The sequence below is a fragment of the Schistocerca cancellata genome, chromosome 3 (assembly GCF_023864275.1).
Source record: "Schistocerca cancellata isolate TAMUIC-IGC-003103 chromosome 3, iqSchCanc2.1, whole genome shotgun sequence".
In the NCBI taxonomy this organism is placed as follows: domain Eukaryota; kingdom Metazoa; phylum Arthropoda; class Insecta; order Orthoptera; family Acrididae; genus Schistocerca; species Schistocerca cancellata.
In genome coordinates, this window is record NC_064628.1 from 150,594,121 (window position 1) to 150,613,355 (window position 19,235).

A 19,235-nucleotide genomic window follows, 5' to 3' on the forward strand; every position below is an offset into this window, starting at 1 on the left:
GAATATTTGAATCTTGTATAGGTCTCTATATTGTTACAAGCCATAATATCCACCCTAGCTATAGTAATATTTTATGTGTCACTAATACAGTTAGTAACATCTGCTGTTGAGTTACTTTTGGTTATTGTTTGCGTGTAAAGAAAAACAGGCACATCAGTATTTAAGTATAAGAGATCGGGTTCCCTGTGATTTGCTTGCTCCGTCTTGTAGCAGTATGACAAGAACCTTCTGTGTTATTTAAAATGTGAATGAAGGTGTAGCTTAAGGTATATTCCATTGCTAGTTATTATTATTATTATTATTATTATTATTATTATTATTACTATCAGCAGCAGCAGCAGCAGCAGGAGGAGTAGTAGTAGTAGTAGTAGTAGTAGTATCATTATCATCATCATTATTACATGCTTCAGTACAACAGCCTAATTGTTTTACATACTCAACCAAAAATTACACAGGTGCAACTATTTACACTATATAAACATTCAGGTTTGCCACAAGTTATGGAAATCAGAGAATATCAGGGAATTTCAAACATGCCAGGGGACTATCAGAGAACTTTGAAAAAGAAAAGAAAGAAAGAAAAAAACTGGAAAAATCTTGTTTTTGTCTCAGCATATGAAATGGTTTGTTTACTGACATGCATCATCACTGGCTGCGCACAGCTGAGAACATGCGCCGCTTCCCTAAACTCTCATTCTTACTGCTTCTCACCTTCCTATAACTCCCCTCAGCTTTGCAGTCAGTGCTGTCACCACTTCTTGCTGTTAGCCTAGTAGCTGTGGACGAGAGGCAGGGAGGCATGAGGAGTGGTTTATTTGTATCTGATTCTCAGAGATTGTTGATGGAGCAGCTGGAGACAGCAGTCATGTGTGCATGAGTCTTGTCTGAGTGATTGTATGGATGTGTATGTGCTCTTGTTTTCTGACAAAGGCTATGGCCAAAAATTTAGTTATGAGATTGTGATTGTCTTTTCCATGTGCCTTGCTGTGGCTTGGTGATCACCTTTAAGGTGAGTTGCTACCTGTCCTCATTAGTATTGATTCTCAGAGTGTTTGCACAAGTTATCTGTTGCATGGATTGATCAACATTTCATCAACATACTGTCTGTGACAATTGAGTAGCTGGCCACATGAGTGGATATCCGCAATGGGCCGAAACCACAGGCCATTTCTGCAGGTATCTCTAACGGATCGCGCCTGCTGATCTGAAGCCCATTGTTTCACACTGATGTGTTGACTGTGCCCATTGGATCTAGTCTCACCAATCTGCTCATAGGCTGGCACTGTTTGTGTGTGGCATAATCTGGTGGATTTTTGTGGTTTATACATGGACCCAGGATTGAGGTGCTCCTCAGCAGGCCAGAGGCCACAGGTGATGGATTTAAGAGAGTGTGACTGTCTCACCACAAGTACATTGTACAGTATGGCATTTTATAGACATTTTATTTATTGTAGTACATTTCGGCACTTCGAAATTGGTGTATATGTAAGAAAGTGTGTATGATAAGAAGAAGAAAATTGTGGCAGTTGCTGGTGATTTGCATGCTGTATACTCATATATTTCTCGAAAGAAAAATCACACAGTACCTGTAAAATAATAGATATAACACAGTGGGTAATAACCAACAATAATGAACAAAGTAGAGACAACATTTTATTAGTGGTCACCTATAGTGTTGGTTTATGCAGCTCTTCCCTGCCTTTTACAATTCTTTCAACAGGCCTACTTTTTCTGAGGTTACTTCTGAAACCAGTGAAGGAATTTAAAATCTGTCTTGCGACTCCAAGGAAATACATATTATTGTCACCACATGTGCTTCATTTTATTGAAATAAAAAACAACAGTGGTCTTAATGAAACACACATACCATTTGGCTTACTTTCTCCATGTAAAAACAGTTCATTACAAAAGATGTTGATGTTAGTATTAAAGGTCTTTGCTCGCACAGGGGAGAAACACAGAAGTCTTTATATTTTTTGTCAACTTACATCTGTACTTACCCTCGAGATCTTAAAATTTGTCAGGAAAAATGCTAAAACTTGTCCAGAAATCAGTGGAATATCAGAGAATTTCACTTAGGCCATCTCGTTGCAACCCTGACATTACACAGCGCAGTTTGATACTACCAAGGAAACATCTGTCGAGGCACTTATTTACAATGTGGCTCACGGTCTAAATATCACCACAATCAACAATGCAGGAAAAGACAGGTTGCTACTCACTCATGCACAATTAAAAGACACTTACATAAAGCTTTCAGCCACAGCCTTCATTGGTAAAAGAAACACACACACACACACACACACACACACACACACAATACACCACCATTCACATACACAAGCAGGCACACCTCACACACACACACACACACACACACACACACACACACACCACCATTCACATACACAAGCAGGCACACCTCACACACACACACACACACACACACACACACACACACACAACTTCCAACTCCAGCATCTCGGGCTGGAGTTGTCCACAGCTCATGGTCTAGTGGCTAGAGTGTTGCTGCATCGGGATCACAGGGTCCTGGGTTCGATTCCCGGCCGGGTTGGGGATTTTCTCTGCCTGAGGACTGGGTGTTTGTGTTGTCGCTGTCATTTCATCATTCATCATGACAGTGGCTAGATTGGACAGTGTAAAAATTGGACTGTTTAAAAATTGGGACTTGTACGGGCGCTGATGATCGTGCAGTTGAGTGCCCCACAAACCTATCATCATCAGGCTGGAGTTGGCAAGTGTGTGTGCTTGTGTGTGTGTGTGTGTGTGTGTGTGTGTGTGTGTGTGTGTGTCTTTTACTGATGAAGGCTGTGGCCAAAGCTTTACATAAGTGTCTTTTAACTGTGCCTGTCTGCTACCTGACATGTCTTCTTTATGGTAAGTGGCGATCTGTCTTTTCCTACATTGTTGATATTCCTACCAGGAGTTTCCATTGTCTGATTACTGTCAGAGCAAAAGCCCCATTTGTGCATGTTGTATTTGCATATATTTACTCCGGTCTGGAATATGATGAGCTGTACTTATACTTCCCTAAGATGAAGAAAGCTTGGAACATTAATTGTAGGGTTAGAAAATTGTGGTCTCATGTTTTTGTGGCTCACCACTCACATTTTGATTAAGCGTGCTGATTGAATCCAGTGGAGGTCATTTTGACTCCTCCGTATATTGGTCTTTCGGTTTCTAGGCATCTTGTTGGCAGCAAGAGTAAATCTTTGCAAAAATAAAGTGATTCAGTTTTAGAAACTTGCTGACAAAGATTGTAAAGGAGCTGCCCTTTGATGAAAATAAGCTGGGCAGATGTTTGATAGTATCAGTAGCCAGCTTGTAGATTTAGAATTGACTATGCCACTAATAATTCTTATTGCAGCATTCAAAATAATTTAAACTTTCTCCACATATTGCTACAGAACCAAACTTGTGTGCAATATCCGACTGCAGAGTATATCGTTGCAAGGGATGCTCTGTGGGGAACTGATGTATATGCTCACCTGCCAGATTCCACACCAGTTTCACTCATGTGTTTGTACTTTCTTACCTCTGTTGGAAAGGTGTTTGTTATGTCAGCATTCTGTCTAATGTGACACCAGGATATTTTGGCTTACTGTTGTATTTGACTATGCTAAGAGGATGGTACCATGGGCTGGTTATTGCTGATGCCAGACAATTAGAGAGGCGGAAAAGACATATTTCTGTTTTAAAAACATTAGTTCAAAGTTGCCATGAATTAATAATATACCTCTCTCTCTCTCTCTCTCTCTCTCTAGCATCTAGGTGTGTGTGGGTAGAAGGAGAAAGATGCGGGAAGCAGGAAGAAGGGTTGCAAACAGGTAGATAGCAGCTTGAAGAGAGACAGCAGGTATGCAGGTTATGAATGCCGGAGGGAGGGATGGTAGGGGCATGGGCTACGCATGCGGCACATGGGTACTGGAGCTGATTAGATACTGTATGTGAAGAAAATGTTATGGAGGCATGGTTTGGGTGGAGATTACAGGACAGAAGAAGGGGAAACTATTGGGTAGAGGGTAAGGGGACAATGGGTTAGCAGAGATTGAGGCCAGAAGGATTATGGGAGGAAAGGATGTGTTGCAAGGATAACTCCTATCTACATTCTACATGGCTCAGAAAAGCTCTTGCTGAAGGAAAGGATCCAGATGGCACAAATTGTGAAGCACCCATTGAAATCAAGCATATTGTGCCACTGGGTGGTCAACTTTGTTCTTGTACACAGTTTGGTGGCAAACATTTATTCTGTTCGACAGCTGGTTGGTGGTCCGTGGTCTTGCCCACATAAAATGCTGTGCAGTGATTGCATCAGAGGGGGTATATGACATGGGTGCTTACACAGGTGGCCATCTCTCTTCAACTGTTCTCTCTCTCTCTCTCTCTCTCTCTCTCTCTCTCTCTCTCTCTCTCTCTCTCTCTCTTTTAAAAAAAGAGCATAGATCTCTTAAATTTTGCTGATAATGTATGTTTGTGTAGAATTTTGTTAAAAGTGGAATTAGTTAATTTTGCGTCAGGTCACTGTGTGTCACGTCAGAAATTCAGGATAGAGCCTATTTGCATTCAAAACTTTTCTTAATTTTGTGTGGCTGAAGTAGAGATTTCATGACCTCATTAATATTTTTTTTTACTTGTCGAACATTTGCTTTATCTGCTGGAACCTAGGAAATTCTTGCTAAGTCACATGTCACATGAAACTGTTGACTCCTTTGTGTTAAGGGATGGGTCTTGTTGCAGCTTCCAGACCAAAGTCCAAGCTTTTCTGCTGGAATGTGTGAAATCAAAGTCCCTGGTTTCTTTGTGCCATTCTTCTCTGCTTCATTCATTCAAGGAATTCATAAAAATTGTATCTGTTTATTGGTCTCCACTTTAATTTATTATATAGCTCAACGGGGTTTTGAAAGCTACTGTTAACTTTGCTTATTTGGAAACTGATAAGTTCACTTTACATGTATCAGTGCATGATGAAATGTTTTCTTTCAGTGACATTGACAAAAGCGATAGGTGCTGTGGAATACAACATACATTCATTATATTGTATTTCTCCGTAGCACCAAACCAGCATATATCTGTATGATGTTCGTAAATAATAATTTACAAAGAAAAGTAGAAATTTTTTGCTGATTAATCGCGAAAGAATATTTATGAGTAAATATTGTTCTACTGTTTGTCATAATCCTCTTCTACAGCAGTAGCCAATGTCCAGAGGGCCTTCAGTGAGTTAAATGATAGTTAAATCAAGACCCTAAGCTGTCGACAGGCATTGATATACATCAACGGGGACAGTTGAAAATGTGTGCCCCGACCAGACTCGAACCCAGGATCTCCTGCTTACCTGGCAGATGCTCTATCCATTTGAGCCACTGAGGGTGCAGAGGATAGTGCAACTGCAGGGATTTATCCCTTGCACACTCCCCGTGAGACCCACATGCCCAACTTAATGTCCACACATTACATTCGTAGTGCCCCTGCCCATTACACTCATTACTCGCGGCAGACAATCTTACCGAGTCCCATAAGAGTTCGGGCAATGCGTGTGCATCCAGCACAGAAGAAGTTGGTCAATGGCTGGTTAGCCTTAACTATATGAAGATGGACATGTCCGAAAGAACAGATACCATCTTCATATATTCAGTGTGTCAATTCGATTTCTGGTTGTGTTTCTAAAGTTCTGTGAAATATGCACCTGTAGCTGTAAATAACAGCTTCATTTGATTTGACACTATTTTCAGGCAGTTTCTGTAGATGTGGTGATAGTCAGAAGAAAGAGGGGTGCCGAATATGTGTACAGGCGCGCTGCTCCAGCAGTTCTCACCTCAAATCCCTCATTTTTCCCTATTGTCAAAGCCTCTTTGTTCTAAGGTTTTTTTTCCTGTTCACATCCCATACACTGCTAATCTGGTTTTTCAAATATTTGATTGAAAGACCTAGTGTAGCTTCTGCCAATTGTTGTAGCCTTTGCAAGAAGTCAACAAGAATAGTATCTGTAGCATCCCAGTAAACATTGGGTAAAGTCTGCCCAGCAAATGAACTGAAAGTTTGTTTTTGTGCAAGTCATTGGCTTTGATCCAGTGATTTGATTGCAGATTTGTTACTGGGGTGAAGTGGCAGTCCCACATATTGTTCACAGTAATAGAGCCTTGCACAAAATCGGTTTCTTTTCTTCACTCGGTCCATTATTCACATTTAGTCAATGTTTGCAACCGACATTGCTATTCATGGATGTCTTTCACTTGGATCATCTTCAAGAGAAACATGGCTACAATTGAATGAAACCACTCATTTCATAACAGCTGAAAATAAAGGAACAGAATCTTAACAAATTTTCACTAATTTGATTTAATCTCTGGTGCCAATAAACTGTTAAAAACAAAGAGTTTTATGACTGACCAGTGTTCCCGTTAATCTGTTCGAACTAAATATTCACTAAAAACATAATAAAAATAAAGTTTCTTTGGTATTAGTGCCATCAGTGTACCAGTCTGTTTCTCTATGCTCTCATAAAGACTTGTTGATTAAACATTGAATTAATGATTGTATTTATACAGATTAAAATTAATGTGTGTATATATAATACTTTTCTTTACTCAAGCATGTCCGAAGGCCAGACCATGCACACAGAGCAACACGAGAAATGGATTGAAGTTCCACCTGAAGCAACAGTGCCCTTCACCTATGAAGACAGAGGTAATAGTGATACATTTAATTATTCTTTATGCTTTAAATATGTTGTGGAGCACCATTTGTCATCAGATATAAAAAATTGTAATTAAATGTAGCCTGCACCTGAGTGACCTCAATGCCTGTTATAGATAAAGTATTTGTTTTGTACTGGTACTAGCCAGTTGCTTCACTGGTAAACAAATGAATGCCTAGCTATTATTACCACAAATGTCAGTGCAGACAGATCAATAATCAATTTCTTATGGCAAACTGCATATGTTGTATTGCAGTAATGCAGTAAGTGTTTATCTTTAGTTATGAAGGACACAAACCAAGCTCTACAGCAAAATTTAGAAAATTCAGCAGCAAGCTGTACGGTGCTCAGTACTTTGTGCTTATAGAGATGTGATGGAATTTGTTTAATACATTGTTCTGATTGCGCTAAGAAATACATTACGTAAGAAATATGGACTTTTGAACTTGTAAGCAAAATGTCTGACGTGCAGGGATAATGTTTAATGATCATGCTCCACTTTGTCCTCTCTCCCCATATCTCCATATTTTCCTACACAAAATGATTGCATTGGGATTACATTGGAAACTGCTTGTAAACTACAGTGGTATTGGTTTAAGATTAATTCAGCAACTTCAGCATTAATGGGAACATGAGGGGTAGGGGGGAGAAAGATTGATGCAAAATATGAAAGTTGAAACCTATCACAGTATATTAAATGAAAACAAAATAAATAAATTGATTGGTAGCTGGGATAAAACAAATAAATAATTTCTTCATTCATGTCTTTATTATGGCTCTGACTTCGGTAATTAGGATGATCTCTAGTTCAGCTAATAAAAAGACTGTGAAATAGGTGCTCTTGTCAATTCCTTTTAAAACCTATAATTAGTTATCTTCATCTAAAGGCTTGTGAATGAATGGATTTCTCCATATCTATGCCTCAGGCCTTACATTCTTTTTCTGCATTTTATTTTCTAGTACCAAGAAATGTTGTTCACTTGCCAAGTGTCAATTTGTTAGCGATATTGTTCTTTGTTTGTAACTCGAAGGTTAGACCTAGTACCTGTTCCATGTCCAGCTTTGTTCTGAGGTTCAATGTGAGACTTTTAAGTGTGTATCTTTTTACATGTATGGGTTACCAATTCTTAGCAAAACACCGATCCAGAAGGGCCAGGTAATTTTTGTTCATTGTTTCCCTCCTCTAGCCTTTGACAAGTCAACACCTATCTGCAAGGCAACAGTGTTTTCAGGTTGCCTTAAAGATAATTCTTCTGCAGTTAAGTCATTCCAGAAGACTCCTCTTCCACCCTAACTCTTTTGGGTTCTTCGCTTTTAGAAATAAAACAGGAAAATGAAAGATGACCTGGAGCCTCAGAACCTTATACTATTTTGGTGGGGAGAAAAAAAGTTGACTAATTGAGATCAATAGAAAAGAAAACAGAAGCCGCCTGACACAAGCAAGTTGAAGTAATGTCAGATTCAGCTAAGGACCCATGTGTTTGCTCCCCCCCCCCCCCTCCTCCACCTCGAGAAGGGATTCCTCTATGGGGATCAGTATTTTCATGGTAAGAGTAATTGTTTTTATCTGTTGTTCTAAAATTTTTCCAATCTGTTTTGAATAAGTTTCTTTAGTTTTTCCCTGCTTATTTGTTGACTCTTCATGGGTGTAGTACTGGTACTTGGTATGCGCATTGGACACAGAGCACCACGAGTACACTTGTGGACCGTTCTGTCAATTTTTGAATACTTCATTAGTTTCATTGTTGCAGTTTAATGATATGGAAAAGTCAGTTTGTAGGCTGTATTTTTGTGTGTTTATAGAAGCATACATACATTTCTGAAACAGAAATAGTAAGCCAATGGTAGTGAAATAGAAAGAATGTATGTGCAAATTGAGGAAATAATAAAAATTATTTCAAAGGGGATGACAGTTAGGAAGTCTTTGCAGATTGAAATATAGCAACATGTTGGGAGTGTGAGAAAGGGGAGGGGGGGGGGGGGGTATGGAAGAATCACTGAAAATTATGGACTGGGAAAAAGAAATGAGAGAGGACGATGGAATTTGGATTTCTGTGGTAGATGTCAGCAAATTGTAACCAAAATTTGCTCCACAGGAGGAGGAAGATAGACTTGAAAAGTTCTCAGAGACAAGAATATGTCAACTGTGCTGTATATCATGATGTCATGGTAAGAAAAGATTCAAGAAACACATACTGGACTGTTGATGTATGGATATAGAAACAGGTAACAACCTGGTATTCATAAACAGTCAGCAGAAATTCAAAAGAATAAACTAAAACATGGAAGATATGAGAAAGGGGGGTAGGGGTTACTAACAAATCACTGCTATGTATAATCTGCATGTTTTTTTTTTTGTACCACAAATAAAGTTATGAATTTTACTAACAAAATTGTTCCCACTACCACCACCACCACTACTTAACATCCACTGCTTGGTCAAGGGCTCATATTATTTTAGCTTGTATTTTGGACTTCAGAAGTAATCATGTGTGTTGCTACTGCGTGCTTTCAAAAGCCATCTGCCCACCATCTATTACATCTTCATCATGGTCTTTTCTTACAACTTGAAATCTATAAAGATGTAAGAAAAATCTCTGTGGCTTTAAACTGACATAAGAAAAGACTGAGACAAAGCTTACAGAAAGTATTCAGATAGAAATAGAAATTTGTGTAGGAGCATCATGTTGGCGTAATACTGAAAACTATAATCGATGTGAATGTCGTAGGGGAGACTTTAATCCAGTAGCAGATATCAAATAGCTGATGAAGATTTTAGAAAATTTCACTTGAGGCTCCTTCCATTCCCTCCCTCTTCTATTATTTGCTAATGTGAGTATCTGTTTTCTTTTTTTTTCCTGCAGGAAAAATTCGCCATAGAGACACACACAAACATACCATTCATCAGCTTCTAGTGAAGGTTAATGGCTGGAAATGTACACTTCCTGTTTCTGTTGATAAAGTAGGGGTATACTTTCGACAAGCAGTGCCTGAAAACCAGAATCCTTATCTCTCGGTGAGTATCCTAAGTATATATCATGATAATTGCCTTAAAATTATCTGACAGTTGTCTTAAAATTATCTGTTTTAATCTTTGAATATAACTATGTTGGTGACTGCACATTGCTGTATTCAGTTACGATTTTGTTTTCATCACCGTGTAAACAGAAGTGCCTCTGACTTATCGAACTCGTACTAGAATCCATTGGTTGATGTGCCAGGGTGTTGGTGTTACCATGTTGAGTGGTAAGCTGGTAGTGGACCACATAATGGTGACTGCTCAAAGGGAGTGCCCATCACTGTAATCATTGCAACCATATATGTTTGCTTTGCTCAGGGCCAAAAAGTGAAATTAGCTGGTTGTGGTCTGTGACCAGGTGAAATTTTGTTATGAATAAGAAATTTGAGATACTGTAAATAATAGCTAGTGCCTCCTTTTCTATTAGGCAGTTATTCATCTGTGCTGCTGTAAATGTTTTAGATGCACATGTTATCAGTTATTCTGTGCCATTGGTGGGCCTAAATGGCAGAACATTGCCTACTCTGAATTTTTGTGTGTGTATCATCAAGGTTAAATTTTTTCATGGTGTCAACGTGGGCAGGTGGGAATCAGATTTCAAACACTTTTTTACCTTCTAGAATACTGCATGACATTGCTGAGCCATTAAAATTGGATGCTTATTTATTTATTTATAAGCTGATTGATCGTTTATGTTATCTGCTCATCATTTAGCGTAAATTTGCTATAGTAATTTATCTTGAACAAAGAGGACAGGATCTCCTACAAATTTGTAGATGGAGGGAGACTGTTGATTGCTTTGTTATGGGTTGGTGTGGGCCTGGACCACTGTGACTCAATATGTGGTCGAGGCACTGAGTGTCCCGCTCGAAAAATGACACTCTCTTAATTTGTATTTGAACCCACTAACACTCCTGTGTACAAACTGTTTGAAATATTTTTGAAGTATTGTGAGAGCACTTACATCAAAAGGTAATCTGTGATATTGATATAGCACGAAGATGCATTGATTACCATAAACCACTTTGACTCTGCAACTAAGACTAATTGCAGATAAGCATCAGCTTATCTTGGAATAGGACTGGTCTCTTGATAACTTTGAAAGTAGCTCTTAAGAATGTGGAATTGAATTAAGATCTCTGTTAGATTGAGCATTGATAGATGCTTTAATATACCACAAAGATGACTTGTGCTTTTAGTGCTCTGTGATTACAACAGTGCATGGATGTGATTGGTCCCACAAGACCTGCTGTCTTCTGTCCACACTTTGTGGTTCTTTAGAGGATACAGAAGGAAGGATCAGATGCCATTCATTAACAGAGAATTCAGATATTAATTTATTCTACAGCTAATATCAAATAATAAAAATAATACATAATTCTTGCTGTAGACGCAGTGTCAGTTGCTAACAGTAGATTTGAATGTAGAAATGTGTACAGATACAAAATATTTATAAATCTATCATCCATCAATACAATGGCTATTCAGAAGATGTTGAGCCCTGGCTACTATGAAAGTCTGTAAATGTTGTTCAGCTGGCAACCACACAAAATGGGGGTCGGTGCATGAATGTTCAAACTTAAGTACATCCACTGCTGGAGCTCTGGAGGGGAAATGCTTGCATCTCTTTGGCAGCGGTGTAATCATTTGTGGCAGTGCCCTCATGCCTGGGTGGCAGCTGTAGGAAATGCAACTCTGTGACTGGCGGTGTGCGTATTTGGAAATGTGACAATCTGGATTGTGGCCAGTACTGCACCACCTTAAGTAATTACTTGTGCCCCAGACAGAAATGAGGGTTAACACCAGATTTTAATGGTATGTATATTTCAAAGCTTTGTGCACAACCTAGATTACATTCTCATAAATTAGCGTATGCAACAACAGAAATGCCTGGATGGAGCAGTATGTAAAATAAGGACAAGGCAATGAATCACCTTTATTGGATTCATGCATATAGCACAGAAACATGTAACAGAAAACAGCATTCATGCTAGCTTTTGAGCAGTAGTTCTTTTTTCTACCACAAGTACATAAATATCTTACTCGCAGACACTGAAATGCACACTCCCATGGTTATGGCAAGTCTTGCTACTGGTGAAAACATGACAAAAATGATATTAGTCTACATGCCTACATGTTTATAGGTAACCCGGACTGTTACTTCTCATGTTAAAGTACCAGACTGATTACATTACCAGGTGATGTTAAGTTGCCTCCTAAGGTGATGAGTTGATATGCCTGTATGTTTCAGTGTTATTTAGGCATATAGAAGCTCTAGTATCCACATGAAAATCCATATCCAGACCGTTAATGATCTTTAAGATAATCAGTTTGTGTGGAAGTTTGGTATTGGCTGATGTCACTGCCCTGATGTTGTACATTGCAGTACTGAGCCATGGTGATAGTTATGGGTGCTTAGAGAAACAGACACCAAATACACATGATTGTTGCAAGAAAACCATTGTGATTTCTCAACTTTAAAAGCACAGTGTACTGCTGATGTCAATTTCAAATGACAGCTATGTGAAGAATCTTGGCTTAAGAAAGCTAGCCCGAACTTCATGGTTGGGAACTACAAGCATCACAAAGATTCACTTTGGATGTGTTATACTGTGAGTGCAGTAAATTACAGCATCAGCTGAGACCTTGTAGGTCAACCAACTAGGATATATAGGACAGGTTCCTTTCTTCTGACACTGACTGAGACTTAAGCCTAGCACCCTCTACATGTGTTTGCATCTCAAAAGACCAGACATTATACAAGACACTGGATGACATGTTACTAGGTTTTACAAGTGGTTGTAATTTTTGAGCCAGCTAGTAATTGCAAGTACCAGAAGACAGTAGCAAAGCAGAGTGAATGTGAGTGTGAGAAGTATTACTAGCATTGCATAACAATGGAAACTGTTAATGAAGATTGACAATAGGTTAAAAATTCAGTAGAAGGTGAATATTTTGACTGAAAGTAATGTCTTCTTAAATCAGAATCATTGAACAAAGCCAAAATCATTGTAAACACCAACATGCAATTGCACCGACTCCCAAATCTTAAGTAAGGCCCAGAAAGCAAAGTAACAGTTGTATTTTAGAATTAATGCAAGGAGGCTGCAGTAAAGAAATGCAAACTGCTGATCCATCCTCTTGCCTGGGTATATGTTTGGTGTTGAGGGCTAACAGCCATCCCCATGGTGACTTGTGTGCTTCAGTCCCTAGAGTTATGTCAGTCAAAGGTGGAACTGTATGCTGTACAAATGAGTTTGCTACCACTGTGAGTCACCCTCAGTATCTCTGCAGTGGCAGGATACTAGAATTACCATTGAAAGATGGCATTAAGTCATTATTAAAGGGTGAAAATTTTCTTTTTCAAAGATAGTCTACCTTTGGTTTGAGAAAACGAAAGGGAAAGAAGATTAGTGTATAGTGTCTTGCAGACTGTGAACTCCTTAGAAACAGTTTTGTGAAAAGGGAAAAGCAAGTGAGGAAAAAAGTTTCCTTAACAATTTGATGTCAAAGTCACACAGTATGTCACACAAATGTGGACAGAGTAATTTCAAATCCTGTGAAAGGAGAGATGTCCTCAATCCAAGCCACCTAACATTAATTTTTGTCATGAGCAGAAAGAAAGGCACTGAGGGATATCAATGAAAATAGTGACAGTATAGTCTTTACTGCTGACAAAGCCAGACTGAAGATTTTTGATAAGAAGATTACTGGTCTTACTTGTAATAGCTTTAGTAGGATCCTATGAGGAAAGTTTTAAGAATTACCAATCAACTGGTAAAAGAATCTTCTTTCTCCTCGAACAATAAGAAACAACTCTGCAGGACAAACTGTATTGCCTACCAGAGGTTTGCAAGCCAGAGATTCATATTTTGAGTGCTGTAGGGTCTCCCACCTGTAAGGTGGCCAGATGTCTAGTAACATTGCTGCAGCCATAGAACTAACTGATAGTAATATCAAAAACTTGGTGCACTTTATTGAGAAACTAAGACATGACCAGAGACCCGAGTCAGCTTAAATGTTGTGTCCTTATTTATGATGATACCTGCAAATGAAGCTATATCATATTTCTAACAATGGAAACTTCACATATGAATCCGTAATCTAGCGTCCCACATCACAGACACCAACTCATTCCTTCACTGATTCTCCACCACATCCACCCCTTTACCTCTTGGATCCTTACTTGTCACTGTTGATGCCATCTCCCCGTACACAAAGATCCCTCAAGCCCATGGTCTTACTGCTATTGATTGCTACCATTCCCAATGTCCTTCAGACTCTGAAACCACCATCTCATTCCTCGTACGCCTTACTAACTTTACCCTAAGCCACAACTATTTCTCCTTTGAAGGGAAGGTGTACAAACAAATCTACAGCACAGCCATGGGCACCCACATCTACAGCACAGCCATGGGCACCCACATGGCACCCTTTTATGCCAACATGTTTATGGGTCATCTAGAAGACACATCCCTAGCCTCCCAAAATGACAAATCCTTAGTCTGGTTCAGGTTCATTGATGATATCTGCATGATCTGGACTCAGGGTCAAGACACCATATCTTCATTCCCTCACAATCTCAACACCTTCTGTCCCATCTACTTCACCTGGTCCTCCACCCAGCATCCCACCTTCGTAGATGTTTAACTACTCCTCTCTGGTGGCGTCATCTGCAACTCTGTCCACATTAAACCCACCAACCACCAACAGTACCTACATTTCAACAGCTGCCATCCATTTCACACCAAAAAATTCCTCCTGTGTCAGGAGATCTTATCCCTGTGGAAGAACCAGGTTCAAGACCTGCCCAATCCACCCAACCAGCACTTCCTATTCCAGTCCTGTTACAGGTTTATCCTACCCCATCCTGGGCCGGGCCACCTGTGAGAGCAGCCATGTCATTTGCCAGCTCTGCTGCAACTATTGCAACTTTTTATATTGGCATGACTAGCAACCAGCTGTCCACCACGTTGAACGGCCATTGCCAAACTGTGGCCAGGAGCAGAGTAGACGGCCCAGTTGCTCAACACGCAGCTGAGCATAATATGCTTGATTTCAGTGGCTGCATCACTACCTGAGCCGTCTGGATCCTCCCCTCCACTGCCAACTTTTTTGAGGTGAAGAGATGACGATTATGCTTAGAACACAATGTCCACTCCTATAATTATCCCAACCTCAACCTACACTAACATACTCTCCCCACACCCTTCACCCAACAGTTTTCATCCCCTCTGTTCTATGATCTTCTCCCCATTCTCACCTACCGGCCTTTTTGTTTGCTGCCCTCTGCCAATGCACCTATCCATTTTTCCCTGCCCCTCTCCATTTTTCTCCCGCCTCCCTGCCCCACAACCTCCTGACGCTGGGCCTGTTAGTATTCTAGACCCTGCACACTTCACCAGACAGTTTCATCTGTCCCCCCCCCCCCCCCCCCCACCTGTACACTACTATCCATTCCCCTTCCTATTCCCAGCCCCTTCCAGATTTCTGCTGCAATGGCACCTGATAGTTGCTTTCTGGCCCGAGCTGCTAGAGTTGGCAGTCATGTGTGCATGAAGTGTGCTTGCTTGTGAGTATGAATAGTGCATGTTTCTCTTTTCCTGATGAAGGCTCTGGCTGAAAGCTTTCTTTATGTAATTTTTAATTGTGCCTGTCTGCAACTTAACATGTCCTTTTTTTATGGTAAGTTGCAGTCTATCTTTTCGTACATTGTTGCTATTTCATATATATTAGAGAATGGAAAATCCAGGATTGAATAATGACAATATTTTATAAAGGATAGATTGCTTCTATGTAGTGGAGGTACTGAGTCACAGACAGGCACACAGAAAGACTGCTAAACATGTGAGATTTTGGCTCTAATGTAAACACCACACTCACATTCATGCAGGAACAACTCATAACACATAACCACTGTCTCAGGCCACCGAATTGGCCTCAGTGTCAGGAGACAGTGGTCATGTGTGCATGAGTTGTGGTTGAATGAATGTGTGTGTTGTCTACTAAGAAGAAGATTTTTGGTGACAAGCAATCTATCCTATTCATAATATTTTCGTATATATTAGATATTTTTCTGACTGACATAGTATTTTTATTTAGAGACCGTCTTGCTGCAGCCTGTTTCCGATGCAGTGGTGAGATTCATGAGCAAATCGACAGGTTGATTATGGACAGCCCTCTTAGTTCAGCTGTTACCAACTTGTTTATGGAGATTTTTGAATAATGCGTGCTGCAAACTGCCAATAAAAGACATGCTGAGTGGTATTGCCATATAGGTGATACCTTTACTGTATGGACACATGTCAAAGAGGAATTATATGTCTTCTTGGGACATCTCAATATCATCAATCTAAAAATTCAGTTTACGATTGAGAGAGAGAGAGAGAGAGAGAGAGAGAGAGAGAGAGAGAGTACTGGGGACAACTCAGTTTTCTGGATCAGCATCACCTGATGGATGCAGCTCTGTAAATTCTTTGGCCCCTAGTAGAGCTGTTTATGCAGTTGCCGTTTTACCTCCAAAGATATTTCCTGCAGTCTGAATCAAAATGTCAGGGATTAGTTTTCTACATCAATCATGGTCTCTCAACCTGGAAGTTTTAACTGAAGGGTGTTGAATGCTACTAATACAGGCTGTGGGCTGTTGTTCTTTACTCCTTGCAGAGAGACTCAAGAAATTTAAAAGGCTATGAAAACTTGTTTAAAATACCACAGTATCAGAATTGTAACAAATAGATTATTGAATCAACTGTATCAGATAGAAAATATAATTGAGGAAATTTGTGAAATTACAAGAAGGCAGAATGACTTTTCAGTATCTACAATTAGGAGATGAAATTCTGAGTACTGCTGATAGAAATACTTAAAATAGAAAAGAAAACAATGGAAAATCCAGGATGGAATAATGACAGTATTAATGAAAAGGATAGTTGCTACTCATTGTATAGCGGAGATGGTGAGTCGCAGATAGATACAACAAAAAGACTGTCAAACAAAAAAGCTTTTGGCCAAAAAAGTCTTCATCAGAATTTGACAACACACACACACACACACACACACACACACACACACACACACACACACACACAGAGAGAGAGAGAGAGAGAGAGAGAGAGAGAGAGAGAGAGAGAGAGAGAGAGTTTCTGGCTGCAAAGGCCAGACTGGCCCTGGCTGCCAGAGACTGTGTTCATGTGTGTGTGATTTGCATTTGTGTGTGTTGCCTAATTCTGATGAAGGCCCGCCTGTTAGCCGTGTGTTCTAACGCACTGCCTTCCCGGTGGGAAGGTTTGCCGGTCCCCAGCACGAATTTGCCTTGTGGATTAGTGTCGATATCTGGTGTACCAGCCAGTCTGTGGATGGTTTTTAAGGTGGTTTTCCACCTGCCTCGGTGAATGTGGGCTGGTTCCTCTTATTCCACCTTAGTTACACTATGTCGGCGATTGCTACGCAAACACTTTCTCCATGTATGCGTACACTGTCATTACTCTACCCTGCCAACATGGGCCACACTTGTCTGGTGTGAGACATTCCCAGGGGGAAGGGGGTTCCAGTCCACTGTGGGCTGTACCACACAATAACCCTGGGTTCGGTGTGGGGCAGCGGTGGGATGAGTGGACTGCTGTAGCCTGTTGTGGGGTTGTGAACCACTGAGGGCTATGGTGGGGATAAAGGCTCTCCGTCATTTCTAGGTCCCCAGTTCTGTAGAATACAATACAATTCTGATGAAGGTATTTTTGGCTGAAAGCTTACGCGTTTAATAATCATTTTATTGTGCCTATCTGCGACTCAGCATCTTTGATATGGTGAATAGCAACTATGCTTGACATAATATTGTTATTAAAGCAGAAAACAATAATCCTAGCTTTTGGAAGTTTAAGTTCCTGCATAATGGAGGAAAGAGGTCATTGGTTAGAGAACGTTGGGAAGGAGGGTGAGAGGCACATCATGCATACTCTAGATTGAGAAGGGCTCATCTGTTGTGAGATGGAGGTCTGAGGACAAAGATAGTACATGGATCAGTGCTGTATCATCTTCAGATAATAAAAGGGAGAGAGTGAGAAGTAAAGATGGATTAAAATAGGAGGAGAAAATGGGAAGCAGAAATAAGTGTGTTGTATTTACTAGAGTTACTGTTTTTGCTGTAACTCTGACAGAGTTTACTTCATCTTTTCTGCTATTCCTCCTTACAACAGACTGATCCCTGTCAAACTAAGGTCCCTGTAATGTTCACCAATAAATCCTAATTTCCTACCTGAAGTAAGAGCATGAAGATCTGAAAGCTAGAAGTATAATTTTTTAGTGTAAGTGTTTATATCGATGTACTGAGTGTTGGAACTCCTGGTGCTATGTACAACATGTTTCAAAAAGATTCATTCAATTTTACTAGACTATATTTTCTACATGAATGAAGACAGAGACTTGGGATCAATTTTAACTTGCACAAATAACTAAAAAGTTTTTGTTTTCAGAACTGTACAATCTTTTAAGAATATATCTTGTAAATGATGCATGGGCAGTTTTAGGGTACTTTCAGTAATAATCTTCAATGTCAAAGCTTTCATTTATATTTCACAAATGTTCAGTGTACTTTCCAGTGGATGCCCAACATGCAACCAAGTGATAATAAAAAAATCACGTACCATGAGATCATATGATCCTGGAGGCCATTGGTACAATGCAAGATCTGATGTCTCTTTGTTTATAACAATATTCACAATTGAATTTCTCCTTTTTATGCTAATGATTATAAAATATTCCTAAACTGTGTGTGGAGTCTGGCAAAATACTCATTTCATTTGACTTATTTGTGAGAAATTGGATGAAAATATATTATGCCAGTAATCATACACATCTCCTGTGTGTCTTCTATACTACTGATGAAGTGACAGCAAGTTACTGCCCCTCATATGCTTTCAACATTCTGTTGTATGTTCTTCAATCTGCTCACTGCACACTATTTAATTAAAAAGCTTATCACAGACATTTAAAAGCCTATGAGCACATTCTAAAGAACAAGTAATAATTCATATAGTATTGCAGCCATTGTCAAAACAAAATCAGGTGACAAGACATATGTAGACAGTTCACTATTGCACTGAAACTGTGCTGAATTCAGATATTATAATGTATTCATGTTTCTCATAAATAATACATACATCAATGGGTTCTTGTTGGAAATATGAGTTCCTCAACAGCTTTCTGGTCTACAGTGAGTGATTGAGTTTTTCTGATGACTGTTGTTAAATTTGTAATAATAATAAATCAATATATATACTGTGGTTAAGTAAATGTGTACCTCATTTTCATAGTAACTGTGTGCCTTGCTCTGCTGTGCTGTTCTTTCCGGTTCTGAGAGAGTGCTCTTTGGGTACACAGCACCAATGGAAATCTAACAGTAATAAAGACCTTCAGCATATGGTATTATTTCCTTATTGGAGAACAACTGCAAATATGTAAGGAACAAAGACATCTTGAGAATGTTTAACATGCAGAAAGTCA

General features: G+C 39.6%; 1 protein-coding gene across 1 annotated transcript in view; it reads left to right on the forward strand.

Moving 5' to 3' along the window:
* LOC126174771 (intermembrane lipid transfer protein VPS13D) overlaps positions 1–19,235 on the forward strand; it is a 531,199-nt gene that overhangs the window by 335,100 nt on the left and 176,864 nt on the right. The window contains 2 exon segments of the mRNA XM_049921112.1: positions 6,614–6,708; positions 9,583–9,734. Coding sequence (XP_049777069.1) covers positions 6,614–6,708; positions 9,583–9,734 — 247 coding nt within the window.